The sequence below is a fragment of the Hylobates moloch genome, unplaced genomic scaffold (assembly GCF_009828535.3).
Source record: "Hylobates moloch isolate HMO894 unplaced genomic scaffold, HMol_V3 SCAFFOLD_6, whole genome shotgun sequence".
Lineage (NCBI taxonomy): Eukaryota > Metazoa > Chordata > Mammalia > Primates > Hylobatidae > Hylobates > Hylobates moloch.
Window position 1 is genome coordinate 101,960,467 of NW_026652281.1, and position 26,692 is coordinate 101,987,158.

Consider the following 26,692-nt stretch of genomic DNA (forward strand, 5'->3'; position numbering starts at 1 on the left):
TGATGATGATGGTGGTGGAGGTGGTGGTGAACTCTATGGTTCAATTTCTCCCAGACCTTGGTCTGTAAACTAGATATCACTAACAGAAGGGCCATCCAGTGCCCAAGCTGAGGAGGCTCGCCTGGCCTGGGGGTTCAAGGTTTAGGACAGGACCAGCCAACCCTGCCATGAAATTTTCCCATTTGAAAGATCAGAAAAGAACTGTGCAGCCTTCCACAAAATTGTGCTGAAGATGAAGTTAATCATCCAGGCCATATTTTTGCCAACTCCAGTCTAGGCCTTTGAACCTCCTCAAAAACCCCTTCTCTCAGGCTATCCCTGTTCCCTGTGACCCTACATAGCTCCCCATATTCCACAACACCCATAATGAGGTACCTGACCCAAGCCTGCCCTCAGAGGCAGGACCTCAGACTCTGACCCTCACTTTGTCCTCCTTTAAAACATGTCTATCCCAAGCCCATCCTCCTAGAGCTCAGAGCATATCTGAGTGACTGCTGAATTGCCTTACCATGTCAAATTGTCACTGATGTCAAAGCCATCCAGTCTAATTGAAAGGAATGGCCCTAGTAGTGGAATTTCACACACAATGACAGGTAGATGGACTGTGTGCTTTCAGAGTTTTCAATGAGGAAGAAAGTTATTTTGAGTGCGTTAAAATCTCACTTTGTCAGCTTCTTGGAATCTAAATGATAGGTGCAGAAAAGAACATGTCAATGTACTAGAGAAAGGAAGGACCATTCCAAGCACTGGACTGGGTGCCGGAAAGATAACAACAGTGGGCTAAGACAGACATGGTCCCCACTCTCATGGAGAGGGTGGTCTAGAGCAGGGATCAGCAAACTACCCCCTGCAGGCCCAATCCAACCCACTGCCTGGACTTGCAAATAAAGTTTTATTGGAACACAGCCACACTCATTCATTTACAGATTGCCCACAGCTGCTTTCATGCTACAATGGCAAAGTTGAGTGATGGTGACAAAGACCAAATGACCCATAAGGCTGCAAATATTTGCTCCCTGCCCTTTACAGAAACAGTTTACCCATCCTGGTCTAGAGGGGCAGCATACGTCAGACAAAGAACCCCACAAATGGTGTGGGGGTGCCCTCTGGCTATAGAGAAACAGGCTGGAGAGGAACTTTTGATGGGCCCAGTCTGGCCATGGCACCAGAAATGCCCCAGCAGATCTTGATCTGTGGACTGGCTATAGGGCCATCCCATGCTCAGACTGAGAAGGCCAGCGTGGCCTCGGGGTTCAGGGTTTAGGGCAGGGCCAACCATGGCTGCCATGAAATTTTCCCATTTGGGAAATTAGGAAAGATCTGTGCAGCATTTGACAAAATTGGACTGGAATGGGGCCAGCTGGGGAATCTCCACTCGGAGCCCCACCCACAGCCAGCTGGCTGTGCCCATGGCTCCCAACAATAACTGGGATCTTGAAGTTCTCCAGCATGGCCACTCTCATAGGGGAAGACACTTGCCCAGGGTCACACTAGGAGACCAGGACAGAGCCCCAGGAGAATGCAGCCCTAGGAAAACCGGCATTCCTGACTCTGAACACAAATGCGAGCCCTGTGTCATACAGGAAAATGTCGTCAATCCACCTGCATCCTTCCCGGTGGGATAATTGTGCCTTGAGTCAGCCTCTAAAAAGAATGCCTGACCTTAAGGAAATCTATGGAGTGAGTCAGGGAAAGTCCGTAGAAAGTGGGGGCAACCTTTCAAGGGCTCGCCCAAGGGTCTCTAGCAGCAGGAAGAATGCCAGGCCTGCTGTCATTTGCCAACAGCGTTCACTTGGCCCCTGGCATGGGGCTGGGTCTCCGAGGAACCACAAGGGGTCGTCATGCTGGGAAGAAACAAGGGTGCCTGGAAAAGGCAAGGACGGGGCTCCAAGGATCGCCTCCGGCTCCTGAGGATGTAATCCGAGGGAAGGAAGTCCCTGTTTATCAAGGCCAGAGCCTGGAGCCTTTGTTTACAGACCTGGCTGGACAATGGGAGCGAGTCCTGAGCCGCCTTCTGAACGCACAAATACGGGTTTTTGGCATTAAGATGTTATGTTTAAATACAGTGATCTTAGAAAACAGGGGTAGGGGGAATGGAGGCTCCCAGAAACCCATAACCCTCATCTAATCATGAGAAAAACATCAGACAAATTCCAACAGAGGGGCATCCTGCAAAATACCTGACTCGTACTCCTCAAAACTGTCAAGGTCATCAGAAACCAATGAAAGTCTAAGAAACTATCACAGCCATGAGGCACTTAAAGAAACATGACAACTCAGTGGAATGTGGTATCCAGCGTGGGATCCTGGAATAGAAAAAAGACATTAGGTAAAAAAAAAAACTAAGGAATTCTGCATAAACTATGCCCTCTGGTAAATAATAATGCATCCGTATTGGTCCATTAATTATAACAAATGCACCACACTCATGTAAGACGTTCATACTCCGGGAAAAAGAGGAGCAGGCATCTGGAAACTCTGCCCTAGTTTCTCAATTTTTCTGTAAATCTGGAACTGTTCTAAAAAATAAAGTCTAGGGAAGAAAAATTGAAGGGAAGGAAAACAGAAACTGGATATTCACATGAAATGGTATGCAGAACTCCAATCACACAGATCCAAGCTGATTTCCTCCCTCCATCCTCCCTGCCCTGGTGGGTCCTAACACACCCACCCAGAACCCAGTTGGAAGGCCACCATCTTATCCTCACCTTGAGCAACTCACACAGGACCCCAAACTGTCCCCTTCTCTTTGAGTCTCCACTGCCCTCGCAGGTCACAGGTTACAGAGCTGAGGCACAGCTTCTTGCCTCTAGTCCAGCTGTCCATCATGCATCCTGGCTACTGGGCCTTAGTACCTTGTCATGAACCCACCTGCCCCCTGTGCACCACAGCCTTGCTCCAAGATGCTTGTTGCTGCCCACCTCTCTCCCACCCTGCCCAACCAAGGGGGCAATCCTCACTCCCTGTCTCCACTTCCTCCCCTTCTAGACTCTTCCCTAGGCTGCATCATCTAACTTCCCACCCTATCAACCCCTGTCACTGCCCTCACTGAGGGCTCCAATGACTGCACTGCTGCTAAACCCTGGGGACACTTTCCAGACCTCATGGGATGTGGCCATACCCTTCTGGAATCTCCCTCTTCTTTCAGGAGACCCCAGCCTCTCTGAGTTCTGAGTTCTCTGGAGGAGTCCAGCCTTTTTTTTTTTTTTTTTTTTTTTTGAGTCAGAGTCTCGCTGTGTCACCCAGGCTGGAGTGCAGTGGCGTGATCTTGGCTCACTGCAACCTCTGCCTCCCAGGCTCAAATGATCCTCCTCCCTCAGCCTCCCAAGTAGCTGAGACTATAGGCGTGTGCCGCCACACCCAACTAATATTTTTTTTTTGTATTTTTAATAAAGATGGGGTTTCACCATGTAGGCTGGTCTCAAACTCCTGACCTCAAGTGATCCACCCACCTTGGACTCTCAAAATGCTGGGATCACAGGCATGAGCCACCACGCCTGCCCGAGTCCAGCCTCTCTAAAGAGTCCTCAACAGATGCCTTCACACAAAAGCCCTTGCTCTATTTGACCTTAAATGATGTGAGGCAGACTCAGTAGCTCATGCCTGGAATCCCAGCATTCTGAGAGGCCGAGGCAGGAGAATTGCTTGAGCCCAGGAGTTTGAGAACAGCCTGGACAACATAGTGAGACCCCATCTCTACAAAAAAATACAAAAATTAGCCAAGGTTGGTGGTGCACACTTGTAGTCCCAGCTACTCTGGAGGTTGAGGCAGAAGGATAGATTGAGCTCAGGACGGGGAAGTTGTAGTGAGCCAACACTCAGCCACTGTACTCTAACCTGGGCTACAGAGCAACCCCCTGTCTCAAAAAAAAAAAAAAAAAAGAGGCTGAGCGTGGTGGCTGACACCTGTAATCACAGCACTTTGGGAGGCCATGGCGGGCAGATCACTTGAGGTCAGGAGTTTGAGACCAGCCTGGCCAACATGGTGAAACCCCGTCTCTACTAAAAATAGAAAAATTAGCCAGGTGCAGTGGCACGCTCCTGTAATCCCAGCTAGTCAGGACGCTGAGGCAGAATAATCGCTTGAACCCAGGAGGCGGAGGTTGCAGTGAGCCAAGATCGTGCCACTGCACTCCAGCCTAGGCAACAGAGCTAAACTCTATCTCAAAAAAAGAAAAAAAAAAGCAATGTTGCACTTCCTCAGCATGCCAGCCTCTGTGGCTGCAAACCTAGATCCTGAGAGCCACAATGGGATCTGTGCCCTCTGTACTCCTAGTGGGGGCCTGGCACCTCCCAGGCACCAAGTTATATTTTTTAATTGAATAGAATTCTATTTTGGGGACATACTAACCTTCTATGAGCGTATCATTTTATATGCATAGAGTACTATTCTATAGGAACTATACTGCTCCTAATATTTTCTATGATTCTTTAAATGGAATGTTTAGCAATTCTAGCCTTCTAAGATCCTCTAACCTGTGGCTCTATTATTAATAATTATTAAGTATCATTTATAGAGTCCTGTTTGGTGTAAGATGCTTTACATATATTATTTTCCAAATCTTATTCCTTGGGACATGAACAGGACATGTTACACAGAAAAATGGCTCTGCGGTCTAAGAAGTATGGAAAATCCTGAGTTACACAAAGCTCACTGGAGTTCTTTTCTGCAGAGCTGTACATCGTAAATCTCCAAGAAGAGAATATTTTATGTACCATTTTCTGTACTGGGCCCAGGGGTGTGCTGATAAATGTTTGACAACTGGCTGTCCAGGGGAAAAGGTTCTGATTTGTAGCACTTGCCAATTTCCGTGGTGTAAATACTCTCACCACGTCTCATTTCAAGCTATCAATGTGATGTCATCGAAGGCCAAGACAAGATGGGAGAAGACACTCATGAGCACATCATTATGTAGCATTTCCATCATACAGATCCCATAAACACAGATAACCTCAAAACATAGTCAAAGGCAGCGAAATAATTAGGAAGTGATGAATTCTGAGAATTTGTTGTTTTTCATATGATTTATTTAATTGTAAGTTTACATAATTTAATTTGTAATAATGGCTGTATTTAACAATCAGCTCACAAATATTCCTGAAAATTTAAGCTGGTTCTCAAAAGCCAGGCTGATACAATTCAGCACCAGCACACCACTGGCTAGGACCCCACCTTTGTGTGGAACAGCAAAAGAGTTCAGTGTTCCCCAGAACTTGTCTTCAAAAGTGCTGTTCTACTCCTCAGAGCAAAGCAACATCAGAAGCAATATTATTTCCATTTTACAAATGAGGTAACTAAAACTCAGAGAGGTTAAGTGACTTCTACAGGGCAAAAATATCCTTTGCCTTCCGATGGCACCAAGTATATTTTTCCACTCAAGAAATGTTTTCTAAACACCTAATCTGTTCAGGCACCATTCTAGGCATATTGGGGCTCTGCCAGGCAACTCACACCATGAGAACAACTCATTGGTGACTAGTCAGAGGTTCTTTTTTTTTTTTTTTGGCTTTTTAAAAATTTTATTTTCAGGGGTACATGTCCATGTTTGTTACATGTATATTGCATATTGGTGGGGATTGGGCTTCCAGCGTACCCATTACCCAAATAGTGAACATTATGGCCGATAGGTTATTTGTCAACCCTCGCCCTCATCCCAACCTCCCCTGTTTTGGAGTCCCCAGTGTCTATTGTTTCCATTTTTATGGCCATATGTACCAATTGTTCAGCTCCTACTTATAAGTGAGAATATGTGGTATTGGATTTATTGCTTCTGGGTTAGTTCACTTAGGTTCATTTAGGATTATGGCCTGCAGCTCTATCCATGTTGCTGCAAAGGACATGATTTTGTTCTTTTTTATGGCTGCCAGAGGTTCTTGAGAAAAAATCTCAGTGTCATATTTAGGGACCCTGGACAGCACCACACACCACATACACACATGCACATGCACACTTGTGTACACACACTCTCACATACTCTCACACGTAGCTGCTGCCACCCATTCCCAGCTCACGTCACCTCTTCTTTTCTAGATCAAGTCGAGTGTGAGTCGCAAGAACGCCAAGTACCTGCTCAAAGGAGAATTTGTGGACAAGGTCTTCCGGGTCGACGCAGAGACAGGAGATGTGTTTGCCATTGAGAGGCTGGACCGGGAGAACATCTCAGAGTACCACCTCACTGCTGTGATTGTGGACAAGGACACCGGGGAAAACCTGGAGACGCCTTCCAGCTTCACCATCAAAGTACACGACGTGAACGACAACTGGCCTGTGTTCACGCGTCGGTTGTTCAATGCATCTGTGCCTGAGTCATCGGCTGTGGGTACGTTGCATGCCCACTCTGTCCTCCTCCCTCTCCCTTCTCCCTCCCTCATCCCCAACCTGGGGGCACCTCTCACATCAGCCACTTCACTGCCTGGGGTAGGAATCCAGTGAGTTCAGGGCAGTGATTGTAATGCCTGTGTTGCCACATTATACGATTTGAAAGAAACTCTAGTTCCTAACAAGCTCTGATCTGGCCACAGGCTGAGCTCTGACCCTAATCATAGACTAAGCCCTGAACCTAATCATGGACTCAGCCCTGACTACAGTCATAAACTTGGCCCTGATCCTGATCCTGGACAGAGCCCTGATCCTGATCATGGGTTGAACCCTGACACTAGTCACAGACCAAGCCCTGATCCTGATCGTGGACTGAGCCTTGACCCTAGTCATACACTTAGCCCTGATTCTGATCATGGACTGAGTCCTGCCCCTAGTCATAGACTGTGCCCTGATTTTGATCATGAACTCAGCCCTGGCCATCAGAGGCATATCTCACTACTCTTTGGAACAAACTCCACCCACTGCCTCTGACTGTCAGGACTAGCACACCAAGAGTGTAGCCTTTACACGTGAAGACTGTCATGGCCTGCCACTAAGGCAAAAGGATTCATGTCTAGGGGCCATGCAGGTGTGGTGTGGGGGACAGAGCACTAGCCACAAGGTATGTCACCAGCCTGGGCTCTGGGCTCAGGAGGTTACTACTCCACCTCTTCAGTACCCCTCAGACTCCAGAGGGTGCCAGAAAAGAGCTTCCCTCCTCAGTCCAGAGTCTCCAGCCAGGACCCTGGGACCAGACCTTCAGATTGAGTGTGAGATCCTGGAGTTCAAGGGGATGCGAGAAGTGACACCACCCCTTTGGGGGCACCTTTCCAGGAGAGGGAGAAGCAGCTTATTGCTGTCCTCGGTTTCTCTCCCTGGCCCCAACCCTCCGCCCCTCCCTCATTTCCCCAGGAATCACACAAACCACCTGATCTCTTTGACCCCTTCAAGGTTGACCTGGCTGGGCTCCCACTGCCACTAGCACTTTGCCCCCATGCAGGCTCCTCAGAAAACAAAACAGCCTTTTATTCCCAGGACCTGGGGGAGGTAGGGACAGAGCACAGCCTGATCCCCATCTGCTCTGTTCCAGGAATGGGGTAAGGGGCCTTGCAGTCACAAGTCAGCAACCCCAGGATTCTCTCTCTGCAGGGACCTCGGTCATCTCTGTGACAGCAGTGGATGCAGACGACCCCACTGTGGGAGACCACGCCTCTGTCATGTACCAAATCCTGAAGGGGAAAGAGTATTTTGCCATCGATAATTCTGGTCTGTGTGACTAACACTCCTGGACAGTCAATGACTTGGAGGGACAAGGGGAGGTGGATACTCCAGGTGCATGTGCTAAGGGAAGTCCAGTCTGACAGGTTTCACTAGCTACTGAACCACGCTGTACCATGGAAGTAGTCAGCATCATATGTAAAGACAAGGCGGCTGGTCAAGGGAGAAGGAAGCAGGCAGATGCCCAAGACGTGGACTCAAGTCCAGGGAACAAAATCAGGATCTTGTTACCCAAGAAGTGGCCAAGGGGCAGCAGAGGATGCTGGCTAGCCGCTCTGGGTGCAGGTTCAGATAGACCGGTTTCCAAAGCCAGCTCTGCCACTCACCCCCTCTAGAGACCTTGGACAAATCAACTAACTTCTGCAAGCCTTAGTTCCCTCATCTAGGAAGTAGGAATGCTTATATTTATATTGTATGGTAGTTGTAAAGTTTGAGTTAGATCATGTATAAAGGCAGCAAGGCTCATGTGGTGACTTAACAAAAAATATAAGGACTGACTCTTGGGAGCAAGAAAGAAGTCCAGGGGAACTGTCTTTCAGAGAGATGGCAAATACATAGCACAGATGCCACTACTATGCTACAGTGCACCAAGGCAGACATCACTAATCTATCACAGCACTCTTTCCCTCTGAGCCTAGATATAGCCTCATGGTCTTTGTCAACACAATATTTCAGGTGGCGAGGACCAATACTGAACCCAACTATTGGGCCAGCTTTGGCCTCACAGTATAGGCTATGGAGGTAGCGGGTTGTAGACTCACAGTTCTCAGCCCCAGTTGCACAGTGGAATCACCTGGGAAGCTCTTAAGTCAGGTTCTCTCTGGGCAGGCCCTAGGCATCAGTATTTTCTAGAAGCTGGTAACATGGCTCCTGCTGGGACTCTTTTTGCAGGACGTATTGTCACAATAACCAAAAGCTTGGACCGAGAGAAGCAGGCCAGGTATGAGATCGTGGTGGAAGCGCGAGATGCCCAGGGCCTCCGGGGGGACTCGGGCACGGCCACCGTGCTGGTCACTCTGCAAGACATCAATGACAACTTCCCCTTCTTCACCCAGAGTGAGCCCCTCCTCAAGGGCCCTGGGAAGGGGGGCTGGGATACCCCAGACTCAGTGACTTGGGCTCTGGGAGAAGAGTTACACATCCCTTTACCTCTCCCTCTATCCCAGGGTAGGCCTGATGCCCAAAAGAGTCCTTTGGGTGAAGGGAGGGGCTCTGCTTCCATCCCAATACCACATTCCCAAGGCCATCCTGCTGCCCCCTGCCACAGTCCCCTCATAGGCCAGAGGGAAATCCCACTCCCTGCTGGGTGCCACCACTGTACTGTGTCCCACCATGAGACACAAGCAGTTTCACCTAGATCCCACGGGCTTGAGAAAATCAAAGCCCTGAGACCCATGTCCCATCTAGAAATTCCCACAAGCCAGTGAACATGGGGACAGCAAAGTTCTATATCCAGAGCCAGGGCTGGGCCCTGACCCCACCTACACACTGATCCACCCCACAAAGAATGTCTAATGAGAGCTTTTCCCATGCGCTGGGGCGGATGGCTCTCCGCTTACAACTCCCAGTGCTGATGCTGTCATTCAGTTGTTCAGCCGCCCTAGAGACAGGCCAGCTGTCCTGAAGTGGCTTCCTCGTACATGGCATAAGCTCCCTGAAGGCAGGACTTGTCTCTCTTGTCCATTGACAGGTCCCCTAGCAAAGTGCTTGGCATACAATAGGTGCTCAATAGCTATTTATTGGATGGAGGGATGGATAGACGGACATACAGATAGGGAAGACCCTCTTTACCTTGAGAATCCCAGGGGTATTATTATTTATGATTGTTTTATTATGCCCATTTCTTGTATCAAAATATGTTAGAATAGCTGAAAGAGACAATCGCCTATTCTATCTCATTAACCCAAGGCCCTTTGGGGTGCTCTGTTTGCATCAGCCAAGTACACATTTGTCGTGCCTGAAGACACCCGTGTGGGCACCTCTGTGGGCTCTCTGTTTGTTGAGGACCCAGATGAGCCCCAGAACCGGATGACCAAGTACAGCATCTTGCGGGGCGACTACCAGGACGCTTTCACCATTGAGACAAACCCCACCCACAACGAGGGCATCATCAAGCCCACAAAGGTTTGTAGGCCAATGGCAACAATGTCAGATGTGAGGCGTGGGGCTCTTGGCACCCACAGGTCCTGCTTGGGGATTACTCCTGGGCCAGAGACCATCAAAGGACCATCAAAGCTCCAAGCTGGTCATGTGTTCATGGAGACTGTGATCCAGTGTCTTAGGCCAAGTTACTCGGGAAGCAGATCTTAAGGCCATGACTGGGTGTAAATTGTTTATCTGGGAGGTGATCCTAGGAAGCCCCAGGAGCAATGACTCATTGTGGGATCAGTGTGGAACACATCTCAGAGTTGGAGCAGCTGAGGGTCAAGGAGCTGGGGTATTTATACACCCACTCTCTGTGATGTTGACTGAGGGCTGCCCCTGGAGTTATTACCTCTCTGGCACTTTCTGGCCTGCCATGTGTCCTGCCCAGTAGAAATCCATCAGCATGAAGAAAACGGTGAGTAATTGTGGTGACATGGATGGCCACTGACACTGGATGCTGCTGACAGCCAGAGAAGCCAGATCAACTGAATCTGGAAGAGGAGGGAGAGGTCCTGTGAGGGGCATAAAAAATGCCTCTGGAATGGCCATACAGAGGACTGCAAGTCCTGGGCCTGAGTCCTTCTCTGACCCAGCCCCATGCTGGGGCTTGGAAACACCAAGGAGAGGCAGACACAGCCTCCAGTGTCAGCAAAGGTCTCAGCGAATGGGGAAGACATACGCATGAACAAAAAAAGTACAGCCAGGTGTAAGAGATACACAGCAGCTCTGAACAGGGAGCAATTACCTCTGCTGGGAGGGGTTTCTGATAGAGCATCTGATTACCTTCTGCTTGGCTTCCTGAGGGATGAGTAGGAGTTTTCTAGGCAGGCAAGGGCAGGAGAAGGATCTTGAGCAAAGGCATAAAGAAAAAGCATGTCCGGCCGGTCCTGGTGATTCATGCCTGTAATCCCAGCACTTTGGGAGGCCAACGCAGGTGGATCACCTGAGGTCAGGAGTTTGAGACCAGCCTGGCCAATATGGTGAAACCCCGTCTCTACTAAAAATACCAAAATTAGCCGGGTGTGGTGGCAGGTGCCTGTAATCCCAGCTACTTGGAAGGCTGAGGCAGGAGAATCGCTTGAACCTGGGAGGTGGAAGTTTCAGTGAGCCGAGATCGCGCCATTGCACTTCAATCTGGGCACCAAGAGCACTATTCTGTCTCAAAAACAAAGAAAAAGCCTGTCCTTAAGGACCTGTGGGTAGAACCACTAGTGATGCCCTTAAGAGCAGGACCATAGTTGATCCACTGCATGTCCCAAATGCTGGAAACAGGGCCAGGCACAGAGCCAGGGTTGTGGGTGTGGACATGAGGCTGCTGAGATGAAATGGGGAGCAGCTGAAGACAGACACCCGGCCCAGCCGCTGTCTTGATGACCTCAGAAATATCACTTGTCAAGGCCATGGGCCCCTCATCTATAAAATGGGTGTCATCCTGGTACTACCTTGCACGGTTGCTATGCAGATCATGTGCCACACACATGCTTGGCCCAGAGCAGGCACTCACCATCCTTTTTTCTTACGCAGCCTCTGGATTATGAATACATCCAGCAATACAGCTTCATCGTCGAGGCCACAGACCCCACCATCGACCTCCGATACATGAGCCCTCCCGCGGGAAACAGAGCCCAGGTCATTATCAACATCACAGATGTGGACGAGCCCCCCATTTTCCAGCAGCCTTTCTACCACTTCCAGCTGAAGGAAAACCAGAAGAAGCCTCTGATCGGCACAGTGCTGGCCATGGACCCCGACGCGGCTAGGCATAGCATTGGGTAAGGGGGCACGTGTCGATGAGGATGATAAGGACAATCCGGCCTGGATGTTCCTATGCCTGCTGGTCTGAGGCCAGGACTCAGAGAGGGGAACTGGCTTCTCCTGGCACTTACAGGGAAAGTGACAGAGGCAAGACCAGAAGCCCAAGCTCTTGCACTTGGCAGCCTGGCATCTTGACCTGCCCGGGCTCCCCGACCTAGCATGGTCCTGGGCATGCAAAGCCACTTGTCCTCTGTCCAGCCTTGAAGGCTTATTCTCTGCACCACAGCTCTCACCAGTCCTATGTGGTAAGATCTGACAGTCAACAAAGCAACCAATCAGACGACACACCAGAGGCGCCTTCACTAAAACTGTATTCTTGAATCTATCTCCCCCAAACCACAAAAGTAAGAAGTGTTCATTTTGTACAGTGAAACAACACAAAGATCTACCAAGAAAACACTGATAACCCCCACTCTCAGATAACTCATATTCATGGCCTAACCTGGTCCTAATTGCTCCTTTCTTTTCGTGACCACACAAACATGTGGATGCATTTGTGGTGGGTTTGTTGTTGTCTGTTTGCTTTTGATGTTTGATTGTTTTAAAATGTTTTTGGATCATGCCATGCTCATTTCATCGATATTTGCTCTTCTATCTTAATTAAATTTCTCTTTTACAATCTTTAGAAAAAAAGATATAGTTCCAACAGATTTTTTTTTAATCATTTTTTATTTTTTTTATTTTTTATTTTTATTTTTATTTATTTTTTTTTTATTATACTTTAGGGTTTTAGGGTACATGTGCACAATGTGCAGGTTTGTTACATATGTATCCATGTGCCATGTTGATTTCCTGCACCCATTAACGCGTCATGTAGCATTAGGTACATCTCCTAATGCTGTCTCTCCCCCCTCCCCCCACCCCACAACAGTCCCTGGAGTGATGTACCCCCTCCTGTGTCCATGAGTTCTCATTGTTCAATTCCCACCTATGAGTGAGAACATGCGGTGTTTGGTTTTTTGTCCTTGCGATAGTTTACTGAGAATGATGTTTTCCAGTTTCATCCATGTCCCTACAAAGGACACGAACTCATCATTTTTTATGGCTGCATAGTATTCCATGGTGTATATGTGCCACATTTTCTTAATCCAGTCTATCGTTGTTGGACATTTGGGTTGGTTCCAACTCTTTGCTATTGTGAATAGTGCCACAATAAACATACGTGTGCATGTGTCTTTATAGCAGCGTGTTTTATACTCCTTTGGGTATATACCCAGTAATGGGATGGCTGGGTCAAATGGTATTTCTAGTTCGAGATCCCTGAGGAATCGCCACACTGACTTCCACAATGGTTGAACTAGTTTACAGTCCCACCAACAGTGTAAAAGTGTTCCTATTTCTCCACAGCCTCTCCAGCACCTGTTGTTTCCTGATTTTTTAATGATGGCCATTCTAACTGGTGTGAGATGGTATCTCACTGTGGTTTTGATTTGCATTTCTCTGATGGCCAGTGATGATGAGCATTTCTTCATGTGTTTTTTGGGTGCATAAATGTCTTCTTTTGAGAAGTGTCTGTTCATGTCCTCTGCCCACTTTTTGATGGGGTTGTTTGTTTTTTTCTTGTAAATTTGTTTGAGTTCATTGTAGATTCTGGATATTAGCCCTTTGTCAGATGAGTAGGTTGCAAAAATTTTCTCCCATTCTGTAGGTTGCCTGTTCACTCTGATGATAGTTTCTTTTGCTGTGCAGAAGCTCTTTAGTTTAATGAGATCCCATTTGTCAATTTTTGCTTTTGTTGCCATTGCTTTTGGTGTTTTAGACATGAAGTCCTTGCCCACGCCTATGTCCTGAATGGTATTGCCTAGGTTTTCTTGTAGGATTTTAATGGTTTTAGGTCTAACATTTAAGTCTTTAATCCATCTTGAATTAATTTTTGTATAAGGTGTAAGGAAGGGATCCAGTTTCAGCTTTCTACATATGGCTAGCCAGTTTTCCCAGCACCATTTATTAAATAGGGAATCCTTTCCCCATTTCTTGTTTTTGTCAGGGTTGTCAAAGATCAGATAGTTGTAGCTATGCGGTGTCATTTCTGAGGGCTCTGTTCTGTTCCATTGATCTATGTCTCTGTTGTGGTACCAGTACCATGCTGTTTTGGTTACTGTAGCCTTGTAGTATAGTTTAAAGTCAGGTAGCGTGATGCCTCCAGCTTTGTTCTTTTGGCTTAGGATTGACTTGGCGATGCGGGCTCTTTTTTGGTTCCATATGAACTTTAAAGTAGTTTTTTCCAATTCTGTGAAGAAAGTCATTGGTAGCTTGATGGGGATGGCATTGAATCTATAAATGACCTTGGGCAGTATGGCCATTTTCACGATATTGATTCTTCCAACCCATGAGCATGGAATGTTCTTCCATTTGTTTGTATCCTCTTTTATTTCATTGAGCAGTGGTTTGTAGTTCTCCTTGAAGAGGTCCTTCACATCCCTTGTAAGTTGGATTCCTAGGTATTTTATTCTCTTTGAAGCAATTGTGAATGGGAGTTCACTCATGATTTGGCTCTCTGTTTGTCTGTTATTGGTGTACAAGAATGCTTGTGATTTTTGTACATTAATTTTGTATCCTGAGACTTTGCTGAAGTTGCTAATCAGCTTAAGGAGATTTTGGGCTGAGACAATGGGGTTTTCTAGATATACAATCATGTCATCTGCAAACAGTGACAATTTGACTTCCTCTTTTCCTAGTTGAATACCCTTTATTTCCTTCTCCTGCCTGATTGCTCCCAACAGATATTTTTTAGAGCCATATAATATGCAATAGTAAGTATAAATTCAATTCAATCTTATTTTATTGCAGATGCATAGCTGATTTTGCCAGCACCATTTACTAAATATTATAATAATAAGTCATCGTTTTCCCACCTTTGTTATATACTAAGTTCTCTGTATATACCTGTATGTACTTCTAATTCTCTGTCCTATCTACTGTTCTATAGCAAAGCCATTCTGTTTTATTCTACTAGCTTGTATAAGTCCATTCTTCTATAAAGAAATAGTTAAGACTGGGTAATTTATAAAGAAAAGAGGTTTAATTGGTTCACATTTCCACAAGCTATACAGGAAGTATAGTGGCTTCCCCTTCTGGGGAGGCCTCAGGAAACTTACAATCCTGGGGACGCAGGCACATGTTACACGGCCAGAACAGGAGTGGGAAGGGAGTTGTTACACACTTTTCAACAACCTGATCTCATGATAACTCACTATCTTGAGAGCAGAACCTAGGGGATGGTGCTAACCCATTCATGAGAACTCTGTCCCATTGTCTATCCACCTCCCACCAGGGCCCACCTCCAACACTGGGGATTACATTTCGACATGAGATTCGGTGGGGACACAGATCCAAACCATATAGCTTTACACTAGATCTTAGATACACGTAAAAGTCCTTCCCATGTTGCTTTTTCGTTTGATAAAATTTTTTGTCAACTCTCATTTTTTCTTTTGTGAAATTTAAAATTTCGTATCCAGGGTTTTTTTAAACATTCGAATTCTAGTGTTTGTATATTATAAACACTAGTGTTTATATATTAATTTTGGTATAGCTAATGTTTCAAGGGTATTAAGTCTTCTTATTAAGGACAAAATATGTTCTTCCATTTTGGCCTCATGTCCTAAGTTTTGGGACTACTCTTTTCATTGCCATTCTATTCTAAATAGCCTGTAATTATAATTTTTGTTTCTCCTTTGATCCAAGGGTTTATTTAAGAGATTGACTTGATTTCTTTATTTTCATTTATAAGTCAGAGGGGATTTTTTTTGTTTTGCTTTAGCCTGTTCTGTGATGTGATACAATTGTATTTGTGCCCACTTCTTCCTAGAATATCTAAGTTTTGACTTTATGTATTTAAATTTTTCTATTCAGTTAACAAAGGTTTGCAACTATCTTACCTTCATTATGGTTTGTAACTTTCATCCGAACGTAATTAGCCAATTTGTTCTGCTTAAATATTTTGCCTTTAATTCTGTTTCCTGATGTTACATTTGTTAGTCCTGTTTTCATGTTATTCATATTCGCCTAATGCAAATTTTCCAACCTTTACTTTTAACTTTTCCAGGTCATTTGGCATTAAGTTGTCTCTTGAAAACAAGAATGCATTTGGCTTTGCTTTTTAATCTAAACTGAAATGCTTTGTGTTTAACCTATTTACATTTTTCATCATAATTGATATGTTTGATGTCACTTCTTTTATCTTGTTTTACATTTCTCGTTTATCAAACTTCATGGCTTTTTTCATTTCTTCATCTTTGCTATACAGTCTATGTTTCTTTATTTTTTTTTTCTCCTAGATACTTGGATGAGGGGCATCCATTTTTATTTCTACCAGTGAGATTTACTTCTATCTGCAAAATTTAAAATGTTTTCTTGGACCTATATTTTCTAGTTAAAACTATTTTACACATACACACACCCGTTGCTTTTCTATGTATGATAAACAAATCAATAGTTTTGTTTTAATTCTTCCCATACCAGGTTTTTACTTTATATTGAGATGTTTAGTTAGATACAGTAAGTTTTCAAAAAAAAATTCAGGACACAAATATCTTGGTTCTTTGCCTTTTTTGGGGGTCGGGGGGACTGGTTCTTCTTCTGTCACCCAGGCTAGAGTGCAGTGGCACAACCATAGCTCACTACAGCCTTGAACATCTAGGCTAAAGCAACCCTCCCACCTCAGCCTCTGAGTATCTGGGACTACAGGCACACACCACCACACCAGGCTAATTTTTTTTTTTTTTGGTGAGACAGGGTCTCACTCTGTCACCTGGGCTGGTCTTGAACTCCTGGCCTCAAGCAAACCTCCAGCTTCAGTGCCTCCCAAAGCACTCAAATTACAGGTGTGAGCCACTGTGCCCAACCTTGTCTTCTAATAACACCTAGATATATTCATATAATCCTCAGATTATAAACACTTCCCTTCAAAAATACTATCAATGTATTCTAGTATTTAACTTTGTGGGGGCATCTGAGGCAAATCTGATTCTTCTTTCTTCATAAGGAAATTATTTCTTTCTGTCTGGACTCTTTTCAGTTTCTTCACACAGCCTTGAAATTCATAAGTGTCATCAGGATATGCCTAAATATTGGGGTTTTTTCAATGATGCCTGATGTCAATGACATAATCTGTAGACTCAAGCCTTTCTTCAGATCAGAAAAGTTTTCTTTTCTTTTTTTTTTTTTTTTTTTTTTTGTATTTCTTCTGTTCTGTTTGTTCTGGGATTTTCCTCATTAATAGCAACTATTATTCCTATATACACAAAACATATATATTTATCTTTCCATAGATTTTTCCTGATTTCTGAAAGAACTTTTTAAATTTTTTATTTCACAAAGTTAATTTCTTTGTAATTACTTCATATCTCTTCCAGCTCTTTTTGTATTCCTTCCTGGCTCTTGCCCAATGATCTTTTCATTAATCACTAAAACAAGTCCCAGCTATGGTGTGATGTCACCTGTTCAGCTCTGAAAGTGCATCTGATGGTCTCAGGTACCACCTTCAGTCCAGTGATGGCAATGTAACTAAAATCAAAGACATTATCTTGCTATCCTGAATCCCTCTGTGTAGGTCCGCTCTTGTCTGAGTGGCAGAGTGCAATGAGCAGTGAGAGAGGGGCATGGAGTGGGATGCAGGGGACAGGTGCAGGAGGGCCTTGTCCATCATGCTGAGGAGTATAGACTCAGCAAAGAACAATGGAAAGCCATGAAACTCTCTCCCCTGGGCAGATACTCCATCCGCAGGACGAGTGACAAGGGCCAATTCTTCCGAGTCACAAAAAAGGGGGACATTTACAATGAGAAAGAACTGGACAGAGAAGTCTACCCCTGGTATAACCTGACTGTGGAGGCCAAAGAACTGGATTCCACTGGTGAGTGGCCACATCTGGCAGGGCACCTGGATCCTTTTCCTTTTCCCTCATTCTTCCAAAACTGGCATAATCAATACTTTGGGGTCTCTAGACGTATTAGAAGTGCCTGCTGAAGCACCCGCTGGTTGGGATGCTATAGAGCTTCCATGCCCAAGTGTGGTCCTTGAACCAGCAGTATCAACATCCCCTGAGACCTTGTTGGAAGTGCATCTCGGGCCTCACCCCCACACGGAATCAGAATCTCATGCATGTCACAGTTTGAAAAGCACTGTCATGAAACAGGCTGTGCAGATGTCTCTGTGACAAGAATCACCCAAGGCACCTATTAAGCATAAAGCTCTACTCCACCCTGCAGGTTCTGGTCCAGTGAGCCAGAGATGTGCATTTAACAAGGGTCCCATGATTCTTAGTATCATGGCTGTTTGGGAAATGCTCCTTCAGAGGGTGTTTATGTACCAGTTAATAGGTAGCATTCAAAATGTGAAGCAGCTTCCAACTTTGAGATTGTGAGTTTCTCCAGAAATTGTGTAATTTTTGCCAGAGGGAGGGGCAAGAGTTGGAGTTTTGCATCCTTTATCTGTATTAGAAAATCACAATCACCCTCCAGGAAAACTATTAATACTCCCACTTTACCCAGGAGCCCACTAGGCCAAGGATCCCTGGCGCCTGCCAGGACCACGCAGACTCACTTCTGCCAACACAGCTGCTGCCCCAAACTGTAATGGACTCCTGCATGTTTGGCCAGATCAGTCTTTGCTTCTTTCTCCTCCACATAATCCCATTCATAGACTCTTTACATTTAAACGGTTTAAAATAAGGAAAATACAGAAAAGGAGAAGAAACTACTCCTCCCACCAATGCCACCATGCAGAGACAGTTACTATTAGCACATTCATGTATTTTTATTTTTTTATACATATTTTTATACTTACATGAGATTTTAATGTTTGTGTAAGATGTTATATGCCACATTTTTACTTAACCTTATTCCAGAACCACTTTCTCATGGTACTAATTTTTTTTTTAAGAGAGAGACAGGGTCTCACTCTGTTGCCCAGGATGAAGTGCAGTGGCACATTCACAGCTCACTGCAGCCTTTAATTCCTGAGTTCAAATGATCCTTCCACCTCAGCCTCCCGAGTAGCTGGGACTACAGATGTGCACCACCTCACCCAGCAAATGTCTTAATTTTTTTGTAGAGATGGGGTCTCACCATGTTTCCCAGGCTTGTCTCCAACTCTGGGCCTCAAGCAATCCTCCCTTCTGGGCCTCTCAAAGTATGAAATTACAGGGTGAGCCACGGCACCTGGCCTTAAAACTATTTTTAATTATATTTTTAAGATGTAATTTACATAGGCATTTTCAGTGGCCATCCATTTCATTCTTTTCCAGTGGCCTAGTTTACTGACCCAATCTCACTTAGCTTATGTACCTTTTCAATTCTTTTATGATTAATTTATTATGTTTTATGTATTTAATCAAATAATTAAATTTTTAATTTTAGGAATTTAATTACAATATTTTTTAATGCACTTAGGTGGTTTACCTTTTTGATTCTCATGATCAGAGTAATACCTCAGTAAACCTTACGGATGAAGATTTAACACCTCCCCCCCACCAAACTCCTTGCATCCAGAATACCAACCGCGAGCCTCTGTTCCACAGCCTCCTCCTGCAAAAAGTGGCCTCCATAGGGCAGCCCTCCTTCCACACATCTTCCACCCCCAGGGCCAGCATCAGCTGAGCCCATAATGGTGACAGTCTTCTCCCCTGCAGGAACCCCCACAGGAAAAGAATCCATTGTGCAAGTCCACATTGAAGTTTTGGATGAGAATGACAATGCCCCGGAGTTTGCCCAGCCCTACCAGCCCAAAGTGTGTGAGAACGCTGCCCATGGCCAGGTGCGTCTGGTTCAGGTGGGAGGGGAAGGCAGCACCACCCTGGGGCAGGCTGGGGGGCAGAACTGCTCAACAGAGTCAGCGGAGTTCCCCTGTACAATAGCCTTGAGGAAAATAACATTATGCCCATTTTACAGATGGAGAAACTGAGGCTCAGAGAGAATATATGGGGAGTAGATTGGCAGGGCAGGGAAGTAGAAAGAGTGGCTTTATGAAGAACTAAATAGGTGAGTGTTGCAGGTGGGAAACAGCCACGGTCAGGTCTAAACCCAAAGGCTCCATCGCTAAACCTCAGACCACCCCACCACCATCAATGACTATCTCCTGTCTTCCACACTCCAGCTGGTCCTGCAGATCTCCGCAATAGACAAGGACATAACACCACGAAACGTGAAGTTCAAATTCACCTTGAATACTGAGAACAACTTTACCCTCACGGATAATCACGGTAGGCATCAAAGTAATCAGTTCAGCCGGGCATGATAGCCCACGCCTGTAGTCTCAGCTACTCAGGAGGCTGAGGCAGGAAGATCGCTTGAGCCCAGGAGTTTGAGGCTGCAGTGAGCTATGATCACATCACTGCACTCCAGCCCGGGCGACAGAGCGAGACCCTCTCTCCAAAAAAAGAACAAATGTAGTCAGTTGGCTCTAACAGGGTCGGGGTGAGGTTATTTGAGTCTTGAGGCACCAAGGTCAAAGACCAGGCCAACAAATTGAGGGCAGGCTCCCACTGGGATTTTCAAATCATTAGATATTTTGTACAATTTCTGCCGCATACATTGTACAATTGGTCTGTGCAATGGTCAGAGACACTCCATTCAAACTCCCAAGTCCACATCGCCTGCAAGGAGCCAGTGAGGAGTACAGAACAGATGTGAGGATGCAGCCAGTCAGCTCAGTTCAAGAACTAGCCAAGGAGTCCCCTCCCACACTGGAGGCTCTATGGGTCAGCAAAACTGCAAATTAAACATGGAACTTTGAGGTCATTCCCAAAGAGTCAAAACTGGAAATGTGAAATCCTAAATCCCAAGGATACAGTGAGCTTTGTTTTAATTCAGCTACAATGACTACTCACGATTAGCAGGGTGGCCCGTGTGATGTCATTAGCAGCCAATCAGAGCTTCTGAGGAGTAGGTGCTGGCTTGAGTGATGATTCCAAGTTGACTTCATTCCAGCCACAAGTAGGCAAGCTTCCATGGCCTCTGAAATTTCCTCAGAAAAATAGAGAAAATTTCCCTTGGGGTTAAATAGAGTGATCCTTCACCCAGCACAGGCTGGAATTCCTGCCTGTCCCTGAAGGGCAAAACTATGGTGGATGAGGATGGCTGTATTGCAGCAGCCCATTGCTACATTTGAGGAAGACTGGGGAGTGGGGTCCCTGAGAATTGGAGGCAGACTTGAGGGATCAACCACAGACCAGTCCTTAAGGAGACTCCTGTGGGATGGAGAAGGTGGCCCTGATGTATTGACAGTCAATGACAGACCATTCAACACCCAGTTGTCATTAGAAGTAAATAATGTGGCAAAAATGTCACCCCTTCCCCAATGTCCACCTCAGTCCCATCTCAGAGTGGGGATCTGCAATACAGTAGAAAGATTCAGTGCCACCCCAAAGACACCCATATACAATAGGAGGCAAGCCTGTTGGTGTCAAATTCACTTATATCATGAACATCCTGTGTGTCAAAATCTCTAGTGTCTCCCGTAAGTATCAATGATATAGTTTATTTTGAAATATAATAGACTTAATGCTGAAATGTAATTATGAATAATGAAATATAATTGGCTTTCATTCAAAATCGAAAAGACGGATTCCTGGGTTTTTCAATCCAGTGTGTGGAGCCTGTGTAGCTAAGTAAATCCTGGAGTAGGGAGTCCCTGGATCCTTCTCTGATCGTTAACATTACAACCTCCTAGGACCCTGCGAAAGGCAGATTATCTGGCCTCTGCCCAGAACCACTGAATAATAAGTGTGTGTGAGCATAGGGGTCTGAAAATCAGCATGTTTTAAAAGCTCCCTGGGGGATTCTTGGGTACAGGAAACCACTGATTGGATCTGGGAAGGTGGGCAGGGCTAATATTTAGACAAAAGAATTTCCCAGTTCCAAACTGCCTGGGAAACCCGCAATTCTGTATGTAATCATTTTCTCTGCGCCCCAAGGGACACACCCATTGTTTTTACTGTTTTCAACAATGTAACAATGGATTTTCAGAGACAGCAGAAGCTGCCTTAGAAGTTAGCCTAATGCTAAAAGACTTTTTAAAACTTTGTTTTTCCCCATTGCTTGTCAAAGCTTGAAACAGTGCATTAATTAATTGAGCTGAAAGAGAAAACCTCCTGTTACTGCAGTGGGGTTAGGGAAGAGGAAGGGGACAGGCATCAGTTGCCCACAAATACAGAAAGCAAAGGATTTTACCTTCTTTCACCAAGGCATTCTTGGAGATTGGGTCAAAGCTGCTGCCCCAAAATATCCCCTCTGTGGAAGAACAGGCCTGCACTCAGGTGGCTGAAACAAGAGGTGCTGGGTGCAAAGGGCAGAAAAGCAGCCCAGGCAGCACGAGGGCTGGTGCAGTCAGGGAGGGCTTCCTGGAGAAGCCAGGTTTCCCCATCTGTGCAGATGGCAAAGCCTGACTCCAAGGCCTTGGTGTTTCCAGATAACACAGCCAACATCACAGTCAAGTATGGGCAGTTTGACCGGGAGCATACCAAGGTCCACTTCCTACCCGTCGTCATCTCAGACAACGGGATGCCAAGCCGCACGGGCACCAGCACGCTGACCGTGGCCGTGTGCAAGTGCAACGAGCAGGGCGAGTTCACCTTCTGCGAGGATATGGCCGCCCAGGTGGGCGTGAGCATCCAGGCAGTGGTAGCCATCTTACTGTGCATCCTCACCATCACAGGTCAGTGCTGGGCAGGGTGGGGAGGAGACACAGTGGGTGGAAGGGGATGGAAGGTGTTGGGAGGTGGGGAAGCTTCACAGGAGAAGTAGAGGCCAGAGGTTCAGGCCCAACCCTGCCTCCAATCTGCGATGCAGCCCTTGGCCAGTTCATGTGCAAGATACAGGATGTGAGCTCCATCCACCTGGGTGCTCACGGTGGGGGATGAGCCAGGGAGGAGGAGGGAGCGGGACTCAGGACTCCTCCCTCATGCATCAGGCCAGTATCACTTTAAAATAACTTATACATAACAGTCACTCCTTCCACTTAGATATTTTCAGCATTTACTGTGTGTCAGGCATTGTTCTGGGCATGTATTTACATAAAACCTATTTTTGAAAAAGGAAAAAGGATCCAGTTCTAAAATGGAAAGTTTAAAAACTTCTAGTTTAGATTGTCTCCACGTGCTTTCTTTCTTTTTATAGAATTCCTCCGGCCTTGATACATATTTTTTTCTTGTTTGGGCCTCGGAAATTTTAGGAGCATTGTAGGCCTTAGTTTGGATTTCCCAGGGAGCAGCCCTGGGATGAGGATTGGGGTGGAAGTGGTTTATTTAGGAGGTGGTTTATTTCCCTGGATACCTCCTAAGGCAGAGGGGGAGTGAAGCTGGGAAGGGAGGAGGCCAGCGAAGGTGGAATGTTCCCATCGTGAGGAACTGGAGCCTCCTCCCACAGGGTTGCCGGGAGGCAGCATGGGGCCACCCCCCAGCATCGTCCCACCGGGGGAGCAGAGTGATGTACTGTATCCTGCATTTCACTCGCCATGAGACGCAGCAGGGGCTGATCCTCCGGAGGAAGCCCTCAGGTGATTAGAGATCATCCTGGCACTCATGGCAAGGCCTGGATACAGCCACGGGGCACCTGCAATACAGACTCCAGGCCTCGCCTGCCTGTAGCCCCCCGAGAGCGCCCTCGGTATGCCCTCCTTCTGGGACTTCTCCGTTAGAGATTTCTCCTTTATTGATAATTAATGATGATGATGGCATCCCTACCACAAATAGAATTGCATTTAACCTCACAACCATCTTCCCAAATATGAACAGAGCAGGGAGGTCATCATTTCCATTTTACGGACAGGGAAACTGAGGCCGGGGGGCAGGGCTGCCTTCCAGGGCATCCCAGCTTTACTTATGTATATAGTAGTTTGTTCAGTAACTCAAAGCTAGAAGGCCTGAGCCTAATTTTAGAAGCTCTCTGCACTTCAAGGTCCACCGTCCTCAGGGATCCAAGACCCTCACATAGCCACACCCCTCAGAGATTCCCACAGGCTAGACATCCGCACCTGCCCATGGGTGTGGGGGAACGGCAGGGATGGGAGTGTCGGGCGAGGTGGGGATGAGGGTGCAGGGGAGCGGCGGGGGCGGGGTGTGGGGGGACGGCGGGGATGGGGTTGCAGGGGAAGGGGGCCAAAGAGATGGGAATGCTGGGGGGCGGGTGCGTGGGGGTGGGGTTGCGGGGGGCGGTGGGGATGGGTGTGTGGGGGGCCGCCCGGGCCGCCAGCCTTGTCTGACTCTGCTGCTCGGCTCCCTGGCTGCAGTGATCACCCTGCTCATCTTCCTGCGGCGGCGGCTCCGGAAGCAGGCCCACGCGCACGGCAAGAGCGTGCCGGAGATCCACGAGCAGCTGGTCACCTACGACGAGGAGGGCGGCGGCGAGATGGACACCACCAGCTACGATGTGTCGGTGCTCAACTCGGTGCGCCGCGGCGGGGCGAAGCCCCTGCGACCCGCGCTGGACGCCCGGCCGTCCCTCTACGCGCAGGTGCAGAAGCCACCGCGGCACGCGCCTGGGGCACACGGAGGGCCCGGAGAGATGGCAGCCATGATCGAGGTGAAGAAGGACGAGGCGGACCATGACGGCGACGGCCCCCCCTACGACACGCTGCACATCTACGGCTACGAGGGCTCCGAGTCCATAGCCGAGTCCCTCAGCTCCCTGGGCACCGACTCATCCGACTCTGACGTGGATTACGACTTCCTTAACGACTGGGGACCCAGGTTTAAGATGCTGGCTGAGCTGTACGGCTCAGACCCCCGGGAGGAGCTGCTGTATTAGGTGGCCGAGGTCACTCTGGGCCTGGGGGCCCAAACCCCCTGCAGCCCAGGCCAGTCAGACGCCAGGCACCACAGCCTCCAAAAATGGCACTGACTCCCCAGCCCAGCACCCCTTCCTCGTGGGTCCCAGAAACCTTATCAGCCTTGGGATAGCAAACTCCAGGTTCCTGAAATATCCAGGAATATATGTCAGTGATGACTATTCTCAAATGCTGGCAAATCCAGGCTGGTGTTCTGTCTGGGCTCAGACATCCACATAACCCTGTCACCCACAGACTGCCATCTAACTCAAAGACTTCCTCTGGCTCCCCAAGGCTGCAAAGCAAAACGGACTGTGTTTAACTGCTGCAGGGTCTTTTTCTAGGGTCCCTGAACGCCCTGGTGAGGCTGGTGAGGTCCTGGTGCTTATCTGCCTGGAGGCAAAGGCCTGGACAGCTTGACTTGTGGGGCAGGATTCTCTGCAGCCCATTCCCAAGGGAGACTGTGACCATCATTCCCTCTTTCGGGAGCCCTAGCCCTGCTCCAACTCCTTCATGCTCCACTCCAAGTGCCCCACCACTCCCCAACCCCTCTCCAGGCCTGTCAAGAGGGAGGAAGGGGCCCCATGGCAGCTCCTGACCTTGGGTCCTGAAGTGACCTCACTGGCCTGCCATGCCAGTAACTGTGCTGTACTGAGCATTGAACCACATTCAGGGAAATGGCTTATTAAACTTTGAAGCAACTGTGAATTCATTCTGGAGGGGCGGTGGAGATCAGGAGTGACCGATCACAGGGTGAGGGCCACCTCCATACCCACCCCCTCTGGAGAAGGCCTGGAAGAGCTGAGACCTTGCTTTGAGACTCCTCAGCACCCCTCCAGTTTTGCCTGAGAAGGGGCAATGTTTCCAGAGCAGAAGACCTCTCCCCTTCTCTGCCTCACCTGGTCGCCAGTCCATGCTCTCTTTCTTTTCTCTGTCTACTCCTTATCCCTTGGTTTAGAGGAACCCAAGATGTGGCCTTTAGCAAGACTGGCCAATGTCCAAACCCACTCATGACTGCATGACAGAGCCAAGCCATGTGCCTTTACACCTCGCTGTTGTCACATCTCAGGGAACTGACCCTCAGGCACACTTTGCAGAAGGCAAGGCCCTGCCCTGCCCAACCTCTGTGGTCACCCGTGCATCTTCCACTGGAACGTTTCACTGCAAACACACCTTGGAGAAGTGACATCAGTCAACAGAGAGGGGCAGGGAAGGAGACACCCCGCTCACCCTTCATCATGGACCGAGGTTCCCACTCTGGGCAAAGCCCCTCACACTGCAAGGGATTGTAGATAACACTGACTTTTTTGTTTTAACCAATAACTAGTTTCTTATAATGATTTTTTTACTAATGATACTTACAAGTTTCTAGCTCTCACAGACATATAGAATAAGGGTTTTTGCATAATAAGCAGGTCGTTATTTAGGTTAACAATATTAATTCAGGTTTTTTAGTTGGAAAAACAATTCCTGTAACCTTTTATTTTCTGTAATTGTAGTAATTGCTCTACAGATAATGACTATATATTGGCCACACTGGTGCATGACAAGTACTGTATTTTTTTATACCTAAATAAAGAAAAATCTTTAGCCTGGGCAACATAGGGAGACCCTATCTCTACCAAAAAAAAATTAATTAGCCAGGCATGGTGGCAGGCACCTGCGTTCCCAGCTACTTGGGAGGCTGAGATAGGAGGATCACTTCAGCCTGGGAGATCAAGGCTTCCGTGAGCTCTGAACGCACCACTACACTCCAGCCTGGGAGATCAAGGCTTCAGTGAGCTCTGAACACACCACTACACTCCAGCCTGGGTAACAGAGTGAGATCCTGTCTCAAAAAAAGAGAAAGAAAACCTTTGAGATTCTTCCATTTCTAGAGCTGAGAGAGCACTTGTGAAACACACATGCACAAACATATAAACATCCATACAAGCATGCACATGCACACACAAATACACATACACACACACATGCACACACATACCACCACCACCATCATCAGAGGAACCTACAGAAGAGGGGACATTTATAGATTCCTGGGAATATGCCAAAGCTTTTCAAAGCCTTGTGTGGACAGCTCATTCCTTAATGTTTCATTTTAAAATTTTTGTTAGCTTCTTATTTGCCCCAGCCACTATCACTGCCTCAGGCAGCTGCAACGTTAAACAATTGCCACTGATTACTTTCAACGAATAACCTCAGAGAAAAGGCTGTGTGTATTGAATGAGTACCAAGTCAGGTCGAAAGAACATAGCCTTGCAAGTGGAGTTTCTTCCAGGGAACTACCAGACAAGTTGAATAATGACAGTTATCTGGGACCTGGACTTTGC

At 47.0% G+C, this 26,692-nt stretch overlaps 1 protein-coding gene across 4 annotated transcripts in view; it reads left to right on the forward strand.

The window, feature by feature from the left end:
• The window catches only part of CDH5 (cadherin 5), a 39,250-nt gene extending 13,692 nt beyond the window's left edge, over positions 1–25,558 (forward strand). For all 4 annotated transcript variants that reach the window (XM_032157539.2, XM_058441063.1, XM_058441062.1 and 1 more), the window contains exons 3-12: positions 6,032–6,320; positions 7,511–7,627; positions 8,531–8,695; positions 9,576–9,763; positions 11,309–11,556; positions 17,312–17,454; positions 19,231–19,355; positions 19,695–19,800; positions 22,008–22,253; positions 23,826–25,558. In XM_032157539.2, the coding sequence (XP_032013430.1) occupies positions 6,032–6,320; positions 7,511–7,627; positions 8,531–8,695; positions 9,576–9,763; positions 11,309–11,556; positions 17,312–17,454; positions 19,231–19,355; positions 19,695–19,800; positions 22,008–22,253; positions 23,826–24,343 (2,145 nt within the window). In that variant the 3' untranslated portion in view covers positions 24,344–25,558. The remainder of the gene's footprint in view (positions 1–6,031; positions 6,321–7,510; positions 7,628–8,530; positions 8,696–9,575; positions 9,764–11,308; positions 11,557–17,311; positions 17,455–19,230; positions 19,356–19,694; positions 19,801–22,007; positions 22,254–23,825) is intronic.
• The last annotated feature ends 1,134 nt before the right edge of the window (positions 25,559–26,692 follow it).